General features: G+C 39.6%; 1 protein-coding gene and 1 long non-coding RNA gene across 4 annotated transcripts in view; one reads left to right on the top strand and one right to left on the bottom strand.

The window, feature by feature from the left end:
* LOC306655868 overlaps positions 1 to 17,419 on the top strand; it is a 76,669-nt gene that overhangs the window by 24,328 nt on the left and 34,922 nt on the right. The window lies entirely within an intron of this gene.
* Positions 1 to 17,419, bottom strand: part of PSMD11 (proteasome 26S subunit, non-ATPase 11) — a 63,135-nt gene that overhangs the window by 26,131 nt on the left and 19,585 nt on the right. For 2 of the 3 annotated variants that reach the window (XM_079130497.1, XM_079130498.1), the window contains exons 3-4: positions 8,661 to 8,762; positions 2,433 to 2,557 (exon numbers count right to left, since the gene is read on the bottom strand). In XM_079130497.1, the coding sequence (XP_078986623.1) occupies positions 2,433 to 2,557; positions 8,661 to 8,762 (227 nt within the window). Of the gene's footprint in view, positions 1 to 2,432; positions 2,558 to 8,660; positions 8,763 to 11,031; positions 11,191 to 17,419 lie in introns of those variants that run through there. The other variant, XM_079130496.1, reaches the window with a different exon arrangement.

The following is a 17,419-nucleotide window of genomic DNA, read 5'->3' as shown; positions in this document are numbered from 1 at the left end:
GAGGATCACAGTTCAAGGTCAGTTTCTGCAACTTAGTAAGACCCTGTCTCAAAATAGAGAATCAAAAGGGCTAGGTACATAGCTCAGTGGGAATGTAATCCTGCGTAAAATTCTGTTCAGTTGAATAAGACTCTGCTCTCGATTTAAAAAGCAAAAAAAAACAAAAACAAAAACAAAAGCCTTCACTTAACAGTAAAGTAACACTGATGGTAAAAATGAAAAATGCCTACGAGTGCTTCCTCACACTCAAGGAAAAAGAAGAAAGGTGGCTACTTCACAAAAATGTAGACAATGGTAAGTATACACACAGTTAAGGGAAAGTCTCACCAGATGTATAGTCACATGACAAAGGCTAGTAAATCTCATTGGTCAATTATAAGACAGAACTAAACTACGATTAGCATATACTTCTACAAAGAAGAGACCTGATCATTAAACAAATACAGTTCTGCCCACTGAAGTCAGCTTTGTGTTCTAGGAAAGATCAAATTCCACAGACTTTTGTGTGCAAAGGAGTAGCTTCTCTAATTTTCCTGCCCAAAAAGTTACAGGAAATATTTGCTGACTCTTTTTTGCGGGGTGTGGGTGCGTACTGGGGATCAAACCCAGGGGTGCTTTACCAGTGAGTTACATCCCAAGCTCTTTTTTATTTTGAGACAGGGTCTTACCAAGTTGCTTAGGGCCTCACTAATATGCTGAGGCTAGACTCAAACTTGAGATCCTCCTGCCTAGCTTTCTGAGTTGCTAGGATTATATGCCTGCACTACTGCTCAGATAGCATTTATTAATAATTTTCAAACTAACAATTTATTGATCACTCTAATTTAAGATGTCCTACTTCGAATAAAAGATGGCACCACTTTCACAAGTACAAGGTACAATTGTTTTAAAAGTCAGAGTTAGATAAGCCTGATATCCCTAAGAAATATCACCTTTTCAGGGCTGGGGTTGTAGCTCAGTGGTAGGACACTGGACTCACATGAGTGAGGCACTGGGTTTGATCCTCAGTATCACATAAGTAAATAAAATAAAGGTACTGTGTCCATCTACAACAAAATTTTTTTTAATTGCCTTTTCTTTTATTCATAAAAATAACTCTAAGTCAGGCACAGTGACACCTGCCTATAATCCCAGAGGCTCAGAAGGTTGAGGCACAGTTCTGCTCAAAACAAACATTTTGTACAAAAAAAGTTTATAAATAAGCTTCAAAGAATCATTAAGGCAAGAAACCACAAAAGACATGATTCCAAAGTGGGGCCCACATGCCCTGGGTTTCTAAAATTCCTCATTATTTATTCAATATGCTACTGTGACCTTTTATATATTTTACCTAAATACCCACAAAATCTACAGCAAACAACTAGACATATAGCCAATTAACAGTTCTAACTCCTGACAATATACTATTAAAATTTTATATATGGTTCATTATCAGCCTTCCCTGTTAAAATCCTCATGAGAGTAGTGATAGTGTGTTTTTACCATGTTTCCCAGTACCTAACACACAGCAGATACTCAATAAATCCTGATGAATGTATCCACAGTAAAGGTAATAACTATATTCTTCCTAAAAGATTCAAGCAACTGCAATATATCCTTAAGTCTGTCACTGTTTACAGAATGATTTTTAATTTTGGTATATGTGTTCTCCTGAATTGCAGAAGCTACCATATCTTCGTAAAGGTCGGAAGAAGTTCAGTCATTACAGAGGCACTCTTCCATTCAGTTCAAGGTCTAGTTTGAATTTGTAAAGAACATATACAGAGCTGGGCATGGTGGTACATGCCTGTAATTCCAGCTACTGAGGAGGCTGAGGCAGGAGATCATTAGTTTGAGGCCAGTCTCAGCAACTTAGCAAGACCCTATCTCAAAATAAATAAAAAGGACTGGGGATCTAACTCAGTAGGAAAGCACCCCTGGGTTCAAACCCCAGCACCGGAAAAAAAAAAAGAGAGAGAAAGAAAGAGAGAGAGAGAACATGTACAGAAACATCAGTCACTTCCGCACACATGAGACACAACAGATGGATGCTCACCCCTCAATAAAGGCATGTACACAATAAAACATGCCAAGAAGGGATGCCACAAGACTTAATTATAGATCATAAAGAGCTTTGTGACACAAGATGAAAGGTACCACAGACACAGAAAACATTACAAAGGTGTGGCAATACAATACCTCAAAGACAAGAATCAGTTTGTGACCCTGATGTAATGAGGATTCCAGGGACCACTGACAATCTCCACTTACAAACCAAAGCATGGAACAGACCCAAAGTATCAAATGTCCTGTAACAAAGAGAAACTGACATGATAAGTTCTGAGCCATCCACCCAGCTGTCCCTTCAACATAGTACCACAGCGAAGCAGGCATTTCTCTCACTGAAACACTTTTTTCCATATAATCTACTTTCTGTCATTATCATAGCTTACCTCCTGCCCTGTAGCTGCTTCCATATCAAGAAACAGATCAAGAAGAGACCGGACCAGACGAGCTGCTTTAGCTTTACTGATGGAATTCAAGAAGGGTCGTACATACTTCAGGAGTCCCCCAAGTTCTGTATGGAAGGCAATTCAAGTAAGAAAAAAGCAAGCATCAATATCAAGGGCAAAATATCCATTAAAACTAACTGACCCAAAATCATAAAAATCAGGACTTAAATCAGTACTTTCCCCACTGAAATCAGTCTAAATGAAATTTACCAGGAATTTAAAGCTGTCCCAGCAGGAAAGAGAGTAGCAAAAGTTAATATCATCTACCAAATTTGTATTCTCTTCCCTTCTCATTCACTAGATTACTATGAAAATCCAGAAAAAAAAAATCTTATATCTATGCCACCTTAATAAAAGATAATGTGCAAAGTACTCCTCAGAGTTTTCTAGACCATGAAATGTGCTATACTTCTGCCCACTTGTACAAAATCATTTCTTTCACAGTCAACAAATATCAGGCTACAGGAGTATTTTTCTTTTTTAATTCCCAAGTCTGCCTTTGTAGTTCTCCTTACACAGAGATTTTTCAATTCCAAGTTCCTTCCCTTCTCGAAGTAATTCTTGAAGTACTCCCCAGTTTAACTTTCAGCAGTATCACTTCCTTGGCACTCTTCTGAATAAACTCACCACACAGAGGTTAAAGTGTTTTGCCCTTAAAGTTTTACTATACCCTGTTTTAAAAAAAAAAAATTCCCATTTATCTACAAAACCTAAGTCTTAAAAAACTCTTTCAGTGAGAGAAATGCCTGCTTCTTCCCCCTTGCAGAAGAAAAGAGGACAGTACATGAACGCTAAAGGAGAGATTTTAGAAAAAGTAAACTAGGGATACATGCTTGTCAAACAAATAAAAATTAGATAATGTTTCTACTAAACAAAAGGAAGTATTTTTGGAATATAGGTTAAAACTACCTTAGTGCCACTGCCTCTTTAGTACTCTGCAACTGTAGACTCACCCTCCTGAGAACTCTAATTCAGGGCAAGCGATCCTCACTCTCCTGAGAACACCGATCCGTGTCCTGAAATGCTCATCAGCCTGAATAGTCAGAGGATGCACAGGACTGTGTCAGGTACTAAAAAGAACTCTGTATATATAGAGTTCAAATGTCCCTTCACTCCCCAGTACTGACCTTTGATTCCCCAATCTTTTTCCCATTCTGCCCTCTCATTCACCCTCATACAATACATTCCTGTTTTCAAGTTAAACTCATCCCACAATCAATCCCCTCAGACATGTCTTCCCATCTTGTTGACATATGTAAGTTTTCCATAGCCTTTGAGGATTAAAGTTCTATTAAGTTTTCCATGCTAATTCCAGTCTACAGTGATGTTCCCCCTCAAATTGCTTTTTACATTTATGCAAATGCAAATTTAAATTACATAATCACAGTTTTTAATTTTTTATCTTACTTATTTAAGTGGTGCTGGAGATGGAACCCAGGGCCTCACACATGCAGGACAAGCACTCTACCTTGAGCCACATGCCCAGCCCAACACAACTTTTTAAAAGTAGTCTAGTGAACATTCCTTCTCCTACAGCATTTCCTCCTATGCTTGAATGATTGTGAGTGACTTCTAATGACTAAAATATTCGGAAAGCAGTCTATTCCAATGTGATCAAACCAAATTATTCTTTTATGAAATACAAATCTATACCTCCTCCCACGATTTCAAATATTTAAATATAACTATCATTTACATGTCCCTAACTTTCCCTTTCTCCAAGCTAAGTATCTTTAGCTATTTCAATTGTTCCTCCAATGTCCTGCTTTCTAGAATACTTATCCCTTCAGTTGCCCTCCTCTGAATAAGCTCTAATTTTTAAAGGCACTTGTGATATGTTTAGCACCCAGAAATGAAGAAAATGCTCCAAGAAGGGTATGATAGTAGGGCAAGAGGTTTAATTCTCTATCTGGTTACTACGTATACCACAAGATAGCATATTCTGCTTTTTCCAATAGTACTCTTTGTGTAGACTGAGTCCTTTAAGGTCTTTTTTGCATAGACTACTGTGGAAACAGGTAATTCCCCATCCTCCTGTGTTGTGATAAATATTTCAAGTATAATAACTTTACTCTTATCACAAATGAATTTAATACTGGCTTTGGCAGTAACTGTGAATTTTAATTGTCCTCTACTGTACTGAGTCATCTACAAAAATAAGCATGCCTTTTGAAATGGCTTTAACCATAATACCAGATGCCAACCAGCAAAACAAGGATAGACCTTATGACATGATACTAGAAACTTTTCTTCAGACAGACAAATGACACACTTATTAACACATTTCATATACAGTTATTCAGTCCACTGTAAATTCCTAACCTGTACCTGCTGTCTTAATATTATGGTAAATGTTCAAATATTCTGCTTACATCAAATAATACAGCCTATTTTCATTTCTCTAATCCACTCGGTGAATTTTTTTTTCTGTGAATGGCCAGATAGTAAATATTTTTGGCTTTGCAGGTTATATTGTCTCAGTGGCAAGTACTCATGTAAGTCATTATATAGTAGAAAGGGAGTCAAAGTCAGTATGAAAATGAGTGGATATGGCCATGCTCAACAAAACTCTGTTTTCAAAAACAGGTGGCAGAATCCCTGCAAATATACCAGTTCTAAAGGCATCTGTTCAGAATACATTGCTGTAAGTTATTAACATCACCTAATCAAATAATCTGTCCAAGGCTAGGGCTGTAGCTCAGTAGCAGAGCGCTTGCCTAGCACATACATGTGAGGCACTGGGTTTGAGCCTTAGCACCACATAAAAATAAACAAATAAAATAAAGGCATTCTGTCCATCTACAACTACAAAAAAAGAATTTTAAGGAAAAAAAAACTACAGAACTTCTCTGACTTTAGTTTGTAATACATAGATCTATTCTCTTCATTATCTTTTTGAAATGTGAAATAAAATTTACCTATCCTTAGTTTCCTTATACTTTTCCATCCTCCACGACTTTTCTAGAGTAAACAGCTCTATAGTTGAATCTGATAGAACTAGTCTTTTGATAATTAAAGTCGGAAATTGTCAGAAACTTATTTATTGAAAGAGACTATCTGCTCTCTCTTCTCTCACCTACCTGGGCTTTTAATTCTCTCTTTCTGATGTTATTTCTATCTTTTTTCTGTTTGAAAATAATTTTCCTTCCTAGAAAAGGCAGAAGTAAAACATGAGCTAAGCAGTCTGCCTTTTTCTCCAGCACCTGATAGCATTACAATATTTTCTTTAAGCAATGAGTGTTATTCTTCTTACCCCAACAGAGAAACAAATTACCTTAGTTACCATTGTTCAAGAGTTCATTTTTTTAGTCTACTATTGTTTTATATTCATTCTTACATGTACTCCCTATTACTTTCCATTTTTATATGTTCAGAGTTTAAAATTCCCAAAAAAATCATACTGATGTCTTCCCCCCATTCTCACTGGTATTTGCAATTATATGACCAAAATCTCCTTAGAAACCAACAGATTTTTCTTAAAAGAGTTTCAGGCTTTGAAATCTATAGATTGTGAGCCTAGGCATCATCATGTCTGTGATATTCAGCACTATTTTCAATCACTATTACACATCAAACATTGTCTTATTCACAAATCCCCAAGTGACTAGTGCCAGTCAGGGACCCAATCTTAAATTTTTTGAGCAGAGTACTTAGCACACTGTTAAACTAAATGCATAATAAAGCAAAACTGAAAATGAATGGAAGATTAATGGAACAAATTTCTGTTCTCAGGAAACTCAAAGGAAACAAACAACATGAATCTACCGATTATTAACAATAAAGGCAGGTAAATGAATTTAATAGGCCCCAAGACTTCCTTAGGATTTCTATTGTGTATATACTATACTCATCAAATGTCTTAGAAAAATAAGTAATCTAGGAAAGTTTTTGAAAACCCTTATAATTCACCTATTAAGTTCCAATAGGGTCAGGCATGGTGCTGCATGCCTATAATCCCAGAGACTTGAGAGACTGAGTTCAAGGACAGCATCAGCAACTTAGTAAGATCCCATCTCAAAATAAAAAATCTTCAAAAGGGATGGTGATATAACTCAGTGTTAAGAGTACCCCTGGGTATTTAAAAAAAAAAAATTTCCAACAAGTTTAGCAGCATACTTCTAAATTGATCAAAATATCAGGTCACAAGGAAGGATGATAAGAAGAAAGATAAATAAGCAAAACTCAGGAATTTCAATAAAATAATAACTTCTCTTGATAAAAATTACTGAAGCATTGACTATATCTACTACTCATTATTTTTAATTATCCATGACACTGGAAGAAAGCAGAGATTTGAATACTTCAACAACAACAAAATCTTACATAACTGCACTTGGCTTTATAATTCTTTCAGTAAAATTATCTTATAGATTACTTTTGCAACTGTTCTGGAAATTAATTCACAGGCAAAAGGAATCCATAAATAATATCAAACAGGAAAGAAGTTACCCTAAGATGGAAAAAAACAATACCCACCACTGATAATCCGTAAGTAACTATAAGAAAGCAATAACCACAATGCCATGAGGCAAGGAGCTCTGAAGTGGGACTATGGTGAGTTCAAACTCTGGCCCTACCATTTATTGGTAAATTTTTTAATTCCCCTGTGCTCAGTTTCCTCATGCATAAAATGGGTAACAGTACGTACCATTAAAATGTTTCAAGGACTCAAAACATTAACCATGTGCATGTTCAGAAGAGTTTAGTTAGGACTCAAAATTCATTAGGTATGGTCCTTCTTCTAGTTATTTAAAAATGATATTTTAACTAAGCATGGTGGTGCGAGCCTGTAATCCCAGCAATTTGGGAGGCTGAAGCAGGAGGATCACCAAGTTTGAGGCTAGTCTCAGCAACTTAGAGAGACCCTATCTCAAAATAAAAACTAAAAAGGACTGGGGGTGTAGCTCAGTGGTAAAGCACCCCTAGGTTCAACCACCAGTCAGAAAGAAAGGAAATTTTAAATTAAAAAAATCCATGTAAAGACATCCTCAGAATTTCATATATCTTTACTCAACTTTCTACTGATTGAGCTGATAATTTAAATTACCCTAATTTTTAAAAAATCTTAATTCTCAAGTTCAAGAAGTTTTGGTAAGTTATTTCTATCATTCTCTTGAATAACTACACAATTTGGGGGACGGTAATTCATGAGGGCACTTTCCACAGTTAATCTATTTTAATTTATTCTAATCAAATATGCTCTACATTCACTTTTTTTTTCCCCACAGTCCCAGCGATTGAACCCAGGGCCTCACACATGCTAGGCAAACACTCTACCACTTAGCCATGCCCATAGTCCAAAATTCGCTTTAAAATGAACAAAAAAATAATTAAATAAAATAAAATCACCCATTTTAAGTTTACACAAACTTCTCTCTAATACTATTACCACTTTACTGGTCAAAGGCCTTTTCAAGAACACACCCATCATCAGAATATCGTCTTAAACCCAGCTAACAGTTCAATTACAACTAAAGTGTTGGGCAACAATATGCCCAAAGTCCTAGATACCAAAGGAAAAGTGTTAAGAAGGAATTATTTAATGTCTTACTCACTCTGTCAGAAAAAAAAAAAAAAAAAGGAAAATGGTGAATCACTTGGATACAAAATCCTAATCATTTTTAAGCAAGGAGTTTAAAGTCACTATCCTTATTAAATACATCAAAACTGTTCAGTAAAATCACTGGAGACTACTGTTGCCCATGTGTAAGGAATACACTGAATATTCAAAAACCATAAACAAATCACAATAAAAATAGGATTTCCCTCATCTGTAGAATAAAATTCTGTCACCAAAGAATTAGGGAACTGATGACACACACCTAGCCTGAAGCAGGAGGATCATAAGTTCAAGGCCAGCCTAAGTAACTGAGCGAGACACTGTCAAAATAAAAAATTATTTGAAAAGGCTGGGGATTAGCTCAGTGATAGAGCATCCCTGGGTCCAATCCCAAACAACAACAACAAAAAAGTTTAAAAAGTCACTTAATTTCCTTCTAAAAAAACTGAAGATCAACAAGTTGCCAAGCAAACAAAACTGAATTATACCACAAACGACCTGGGTGTGTAAAAGCAGTACCATGTTCCTTCCCTTCAACAAAATATAGTACCTTCAACCTGGAACTTCAGGTAAAAGCTTTTCAGGTACAATCCATTTGCAGCACTTACCTGCAGCTTGTCCAGTCTTTGCCAGGAGAGACCCCAGTTCAAGGATGCTCTGCTCTTTGACCTGCACTGCCTCCTCATCATTTTCCTGAATGTCACGCTTCACTGGGAGAGAAAAATAAAAGTTCTCTTAAAATTCATATTAAAAAAATGAACACTGGGGGAAAGTTCACCTCATAAGACCCATTATGAACAAACATATTTACCAATAAATTCTAAATTCAAAAACTAACAAAAGGAGGGGGAAAAAAAAACTTCTAAACAAGTAAAATGGTCATATATATGTAGAACACACTCCCCACATAAGTCATAAAAAAATAGATTCCTCTCTTTAAACATGCTTTTTCATTATATTCACAGGAATTTCCCTTACCCATAAACATTGAGATTTCTGTTGTGACCATTTGACTAAAATTAAAACAAGTCCTTCACACCTATGGTACTAAGCTCCATACTAATCACTCTTATATAAAGATAAAAAACATGCCTGTACATCTCTACCACAAACTAAAATTAAATGACCAAGTTATTGATGACTATAAAGTCAAAAGCCTTTCATTAAACTTCAGATCCATGGAAAGCTTCAGCCCATAGGTGTATTAGGGATAAACAATTCTGTAAAGAGCTCAAAGTTTCTATCGAAGTTCCAGTGTGATCTTGAACAGTTACACTTATGAGACTGCTGCTCCATAATGGATTTAGGTCCTGTTAAAATAACTTTCTGTCCCACTTTCAACTGTTAATAATTATTTGAACACTTGAACGTCTAATAGCCTCTCCAAGTTTGTAGTGTTAATTTTAGTGAACATCAAGTTACCACTTCTCTTACAAAGCATCATGACTTGACAAAATCCAAGATTTTGATACTCCATGATGGAATCTGGAAAAAGTAAGGCTGTCACCATCATGACTCAAGTTTGCTCTTACAGGGAAGCTTTCAGGGAACTCACTCCTAGTACAGTGAGCAAAAGAGAAATACTGTAATGGTAATATTTACCATAATTTCTACTATCTGAAGAACAAAATATTAGGAACTAGGCATAATAAAGTTAAAATGCATGCTTCTCACATTAGTTTAAATACTGATGTGTAGTCAGAATAAAAAGACATATGTAACAGTGATTGAGATGACTGATTCTGTAACTTTAACAGACTTAAGATCAAAACTTCAACAGGAAACACCCTTTACCATATCATTCCTTCAAAGATGCATCTTGACTCCCCACTCCTCTCTAGATAAAGACATCAAGATCTTGTCACTGTCCTTTCTACAAGCAAGTCTGGAGCACCGAAATTCAACAGATTCAGTAAGTCAACATAAACACTAACAACCTGGAAGTCCTACAAACACGTGCATTCTCATACTACTTGTTGATCCAATTCTAATCTTCTCAAGCTACATTTAAAAGACCACATTACTACCAAGTACCGTAAAGAGTTAGCCATACCCTGGTTGAACCCTTCATGATTAAACACTGAAAGGCTTCTCTGTCATCATAAATTTATTTCTGTTCACATCTGGATCCCAGTAGAACGCGACTAGATGGGACTCCCATTTCAACCACAGTGTCAAGAAAAAATTTTTTTCCTTTTCTCCAACAACGTGCAGTAGGCTGATTCCAAACAAGTTTCCTGAATTCCACACAACTGACAACTAACTCCCTGAACTAACTTTCAACAGAGGAGAACGGGACGATTAGTGAGTCACCTCCTCCAGTCCGGCGGTCCCACCCGATACTTAGCTCCTACACCGGCCACCTCCTGAACCAAAAGTCAAACTAAGGTGTGTGTCACCCCTAAATTTCCCACGTTCAGAAACATGCCCTCCTTCATCGGAGCCTCCCGCTGAGGGGTGGGGAAAAGCAGCAGCACCACGGGTCCTGTGGAAGCAAACTCCAAGAGAAGAGCCAGCACCCGCGCTTCCACCCCGAGCAACCTGTGCTAGATAACAACGGCGGGAAATGCCAGCCCCAAGTCAAGGCCTTTTAACTCGACACTCTCCGGACCGGTTTATAACCAGCCCGCCGGCCGGCACTGCTCCGGGTCCCGGGCCAGCTCGTGCGGGCCAGAGCAGGGGACAAGGCTGAAGAGGGGTGGGGGCCCGGTCCGGCCCTCCCTTCCACTCCACGCTGAGCCCACCGTGAGTCAGCAGCCAACAGGAGGAGGTTCTGGTTGCCTCGGGGCTTCCCATCGAACTGGGACCCCGGGGGGTCCCGGGAGCCCCAAGCGGCCTGTGCCCCCGGCCCGGCCCCCCTCACACACACAGTGAGTCAGCAGCACCAGAGCCGGCTAACCCGGTCCCTCTCCGCTGCCGCCGACCAACACAGGCCGCGCTGGACCAGCGGGGCCGCGGGGATGGCGCGGCGACCTTTACCGATGGAGTGGAGGATGTCGATGGAGGCCTCCCGGTCGGTGCTGAGTAGAGACTGGGCTCTCTGGAACTCCACCACCGCTGCAGCCGCCATCTTACCGCTCTCACACCGTCCCCGGCCGCGGCCGCCGACGCCGGAAACACACAGCCGGAAGGTCCGCCCTCGCGTTCCTCTCCCGGGTCCCCCGCCTCCCTTCCCAGGGCACCCCGGGAATTGTAGTCTCCCGGCTCCGCGGTGGGTGACGGGTGACCGGAGGCAACTCGAGGGTGGGCTGCCAGCGCCGCAGCACCGCCTGGTGGCCTGCGAGGAAAGGGGCCGTGCCCAAGGTTAGTCCCCCCTCCACCCCAAAAAAGGCTCTGACAACGACTCCTCCGAGAGGAGTTTTTCCACACCTAAGTATTCAAAGAAAGCTGGATTGCTTTGTAGCTTCCACGCTTAACCATCCATTCAGGGCGACAAATGACCTTCTAAAAGTGCTCGCTATGTGGCAAGGAATAGCACCGTTCAATTGCATTCAAGTGTCTATCATTTGCCAGCCCGCCCTCAATCCAGACTTGAATCCTACAGAATTCGAGCCAGCCTGTGTTTAAACCCACCAGTGTCACAGGACACTGTCTTTCCCACATAGCCCATTTAATCTCGGGACAGAGCTGCACGTTATAAAATGGACGCTGTCTCAATAAATACTTATTGTGATTCACACATAAATCTCACCCCAGTTCCTCAGTTAAAAAAAAAAAAAAAAAATTCATTGTGTATCTCTACTTCCTTCAACTAAAATAGGGTATCTGTGAGGATGTCGAATGGAGGGGGAAAAGACATTCATTCTCTTGACAACTGAGAGTAAAAGTTATAGAAGCTGCCAAAACTGTATAAAAGCAGTTCAATAAAAGAAAGGGCTTTCTCTGGGTGATGTCAATCCAGAAGTGGAATTTGCTCTACCATAAATGGACCTGTAAAGGGAACCAAGATTGCACTCCTCGGTGACTGGACAATGCAATGTATACACCTCCTTTTATCCTCCCAACGATGTTCTGTGAAGAAGATATCATCTACTCTTCCTTAATAGATGAGGAAACAGGAGATTTGATGAAGCTCAGATAGTCACTGACAGTGTTGAGAACTGACAGGGAATATGTTCCTAATTCCTAGGTGTGTTCAAATGAAAATCAGATAACATCTCATCGAGTTGCAATCAGGCTTCCTTTGTTGAGGAGTTTGATTAAATGGCTTCTAAATTTCTCCCAACTCTTTGAGATTCTACAAATGTCAGTGTAAAACTAAGTCTTTGTGCAAGAAAGGTATTCCTCCCTTTTTTGTTTTTTGTTGTTTTGTGTGGTGCTGAGATTTTAACCCAAGAATTAGGATGCTAGACACACTGAGTTATATCCCTAGTTCCCTAGAATGTTAGTGGGCTACAAAACTCCAAAACTGAGAACAGGCCAAAAGTTGTTATTCTAAAGAGGAACAATTTATAAGCTGGCATAGTAGCACAGGCCTGTAATCTTGGCTACTCAGGAGGCTAAAGCAGGAAGATATCAAGTTCAAGACCAGCCTGGGCAATTTAGCAAGACCCTGTTTCAAAAATAAAAAGGGGTGGACACTGGCTTGAAATGCTGAGGCAGGAGGAGCTTGAGTTCAAAGCCAGCCTTAGCAACTTAGGGAGGTCCTAAGCAACTCCACGAGAGATCCTGTCACTAAATAAAATACAAAAACGGGCTGGGGAAGTGACCCAGTGGTTAAGTACCCCTGGGTTTAATCCCCAGTACCAAAAAAATAAAAAGGTTGGAGGTGTAGTTCAGTGGTAGAGCACCCCTGGGTTTAATCCCTAGTACAGGGAGGGGGCAAGGAAGGGAGGAAAAAAGGAAGAGAAAGAAAGAACAACTTCTAAATAAGAACTACCAGTTATCTCCTCAAAGAAATCACCTAGACCCATCTCTCCAGTTTGGGGTCTTCATGCACATTTGTGAAGATGGTTACTCATTCTGGCCTGAAGAATTCTGAATTAGGGAGGCTGGCTAGCACACATTACAATAAGGAGAAAGGGTAACAAGGGGGCAGGGCATGTTTAGCATGGCAAGACTCCTATGGGCAAAGTAAATAAAAAAGGTGGATCTTTTTTTTTTTTTTTTTTTAGTACCAGGGACTGAGCCCAGGGTGTGCTTAACCATTAAGCCATATCCCCAACACTTTTTATTTTGAGACAGGATCTTGCTAGGTTGCTTAGGGATTCACTACATTGCTGAAGCTGGTCTCAAACTTGTGATCCTCCTCCTACCTTAGCCTCCTGAGTCACTGGGATTACAGGTGTGCAACATCACACCTGGCAGCTAGGATGTTTCTTTTTTTTTTTTTTTTTTTTTTTTTTTTCAGTGCTTGGGATCAAACCCAGGGCTCTGTGCTTGCAAGGCAAGCACTCTACCAACTGAGCTATCTCCCCAGCCCAGCTAGAATCTTCTTGAAGGGACCTACTCAATAGAGCCATCTGTCAAAGTAAGGAGACCTATTAATCAGAGGCTGGAAGTGCAGATTTCAGGAGGAAGTTACTAAACAGTTCTAGGTAGAGCTTCCAAAGAACACTTTCCCTACAAGAAAGAATCAGCACCTGGGTTTTTGCCTCTGATGCCTCTTAGAATCATGTAAAGATCTTTACCTTTTATAAACCTTCCAACTCCTCTGCCCTTCTCACCTGCCCCTCACCCCAGAATACCCAGAAATGGCAAAATGAAGAGAAAATGAAAATGTAAAAATATAGACCAACAAATTTTTAACTGCCTGGGGGCTGGGAAGAAACTTAGACATAAAATTGAAGTTTTAAAAAAATATACATAGGGCTGGGGAGATAGCTCAGCTGGTAGAGTGCTTGTCTTGCAAGCCCTGAGTTCAATCCCCAGTACCGCAAACAAAACAAAACAAAACAAAAAAAATATATATATATATTTAGTTGTTGATGGACTTTTATTTTATTTATTTATATGTGGTGCTAAGAATCAAACCCAGTGCTTTACCCATGCTGGGCAAGTGCTCTACCACTAAGCCACAACCCCAATCCATGAAACTGAAGTTTTGACTTAGGCTAGACTGAACTTTTAATCATTACAAACAGATTTAGGAAGCCAGACATGATGGAGCATGCCTGTAGTCCCAGCTATTCAGGAAGCTGAGGCAGGAGGATCGCTTGAAACCAGGAGTTCAAGACAAGCCTGGGCAACATAATGGGTCCCCATCTCAAAAGAAAAAATAAAAAAGGCGGAGATTTGGAAGATTTGCCCAAGGTGTCATCAAGGGGAAGGGAAGGGAAATTCATTAGAGCATGGATATAGTTTGTATTACCATCAAGTCCTTCAGTATTTCTGTCTTAGTCCATTTAGGCTAAGAAACTACCATACACTGGATAGCTTATAAACAGAAATTTATTTCCCACAGGTTGGAGGTTGGGAAGTCCAAGATCAAGGTACTATCAGATTCATAGAGAGTACCTTCTGCTTGTGTCCTTACAATGTGGAAAGGGACAGCAGCTCTCTGGGACTCTTTTATAAGGGCATTAATTCCATTCATGAGGGCTTTGTCTCAAGATCTAAGCACTTCCCAAAGGTTCCACCTCCTAATACCATCACATTGGTGATTAGGTTTTCAGAATATGGAAGGTAACTCAAACACTAAGACCACAGCAGTATTTGTTATGGTACCATTATCTGCTCAACTTCCTGGGTTCCTGTATTATTTAGGGTTCTCCAGAGAAACAAAACCAATAGAAGACAGATTAGATAGAAGATAGAAAGATAGAAAGAAAGAAAGAAAGGAAAGGAAAGGAAATTTAAACTGGTTGTGGTGGTGCATGCCTGTAATCCCAGCAGGAGAATTATAAGTTCAAAACCAGCCTCAGTAATTTAGCGAGGCCCTAAGCAATGTAGAGAAACCCCATATCAAAATAAAAAATAAAAAAGAACTGGGGATGGTTATGGAGGCTGAGAAGTCCCTTGATCTGCAATCTTCATACTGGAAAACCAAGAAAGTCAGTGATGTAATTCAGTCTGAGTCTGAAGGTCTGAGAATCAGAGAGATAATCCTGAAAGTCCCAGTCTGAGTATAAAACCTGAGAACTAGGAACACCGAGGAAGAAGATGAATATCCCAGTTTAAGTAGAGTGAATGCACTCTTCCTCTGACTTGTTCTTCTATTTAGTCTTTCAATGGATTAGATGATGTCTATGCACATTGGTGAGAACTATCTTCTTTACTCTGTCAACTCATTCAAAAATTAATATTTTCTGGAAACACCTTCACAGACACACCCATAACCATCTGCCATGTGTATGGACATCCCTGATCCCAGTCAGGTGTATGGGCATCCCTTGTCCCAGTCAAGCTGACATGTCAAATTAACAATCACAGTTCCTAAACTATTCCTCTATCCTCCTACCATTGTCATCATAATTAATTACTAACTCTTAGTTTTTCCTCAGGGTTACTGGTTCTACACTATCTCTCTTACATCATTTAAAGACTGTGATTGAAGGATGCTATATATATGAGCTCCTACTATTCCTTTTGTTTGTTTGTTTGTTTGGAACTAGGGATTGAACTCAGAGTTGCTTTATCACTGAGCCATATCCCCAGCCCTTTTAATTTTTGAGACAGGTTTCACTAAGTTGCTGAGGCTGGCCTCCAACTTCTGACCCTCCTGCCTCAGCCTCCCTAGTTGCTGGAATTACAGGCATGAGCCACTATGCCCTGTTGCTCCCTCAGTTTGGCGGTACAAAGTGATCTCCCAGGAGATGCAAGAGACTGGCTGGCTTATTACATGTCATCCTTGATTAGCCCCCTTTTCACATCAAGTCCAAGGGAATGATCTCTAACTTACACCTTTTCTTAATCTTTCAAATTGTATCAACAATCAGAAAATGCAATGAAAGGACCATAGGCTTTGGAATCACATATTTGCTTTCAAATTCCAGCCACTTTAGCAGCTTGGTTACTTTAACAGGTTTCTTAATTTCTTTGATCTTTGATTTTCTCATCTGGAAAACAAGGATGATAAGTCTAGCTCACAAGGTTGTTGTAATATGGGACAGGTGAATAAATGCCATTTTTTTCTATGCAGTATCTTCATTACATAATACTGAGAAGTGATCTATATCACAGGGATCACAAACTACTACTTAGTAGTGACCTATCATTGCCTACATTAGAGGTAAGAATAGTCCCTAAACTTAAGTAGAATATAAACAATCATTCTCAGGAATGGGACATTTGCAAGCTCACTAAAAGCTCCCACTCACTCTCTTCAGTTAGTTGTCTTGCCATTCTACACTTTTGAGATTTTTCATACCTTCTTTCCATGTGTCTAATATTTCAGGAAATATTGGGGAAACCTGGCTAGCATCCCTTCTTCCTGTGGTCCACAAAGATTTATATCGTCAGGCCCCTGTTTACTTCTTCTCCAGATTCTACTCCCATCACTTTACCCTGTACACTGCTCAGCTGGCTCCTTCTCTCTTTCTTGCTCTCTCCCTCTTCCTCCCTTTCAAAAAAGCTAAGGGCTTCCCTACCTCAAAGCCTTCATATTCGCCAACAGGTTTTAGCTCAAAGGTCACTTCCACAGAGGCCTTCTGTGCCACCCCATTATGAACCATCTCTTACACCTTCATTCTGGTAACCATTACATCTTTCTACTTATTTCCTTCCTAGCATTTAACATAGTGATTTTTTTAAATTTTTTTATTACCTTTGTTTATTCATTTATTTTTACGTGGTGCTGAGGATCAAACCCAGCACATGCTAGGCAAGTGCTCCACCACTTAGCCACAACCGCAGCCCCACTCTGTGATCTTATCACTTATTTAAAGCTCATTTCCTTCCAAAAGGTTGCAGGAGCTGGGCATGGTGGATCACACCATAATCCCAGCAACTCAGGAGGCTGAGGCAGGAGGACTGCAAGTTGGAAGCCAGCCTCAGCAATTTAGTAAGGCCCCAACTAAGCCACTTAGTGAGACCCTATCTCAAAATAACAAATAAAAAGGGCTGTGGATGAGGCTCAGTGTTAAGCACCTCTGAGTTCAATCCCTGATATCAAAAACAAACGCACAAACAAAGGTTGCAGGAACCTTGCCAATTTACAGCCAACTCTTACAGTAGCACTTTGCATGTGGCAAACATTCAGTAGTTGTTGGATGATGAGTGCTAGTATCTGTCCTGTCACAATCTTCTGTGGCCCTAAACAGCTATGTTTCATACTGTGTAACTCTGTTCATCTTAGACCTTGCTGATAGGGTTAAAGTAGGGGTTAGAGACTATTACAGATCAGTCAGTCTTGTAGGTTTTATACGTTGTGGATTGGAAAGACAACTGGGCCAATTCAATTGGGGGACTGAGAGACTGATTCAGGCAA

The sequence above is a fragment of the Sciurus vulgaris genome, assembly GCF_902686455.1.
Source record: "Sciurus vulgaris genome assembly, chromosome: 3".
NCBI lineage: Eukaryota > Metazoa > Chordata > Mammalia > Rodentia > Sciuridae > Sciurus > Sciurus vulgaris.
The sequence above is the reverse complement of the archived record's forward strand: the minus strand, read 5'-3'. Positions and strand labels throughout refer to the sequence as shown.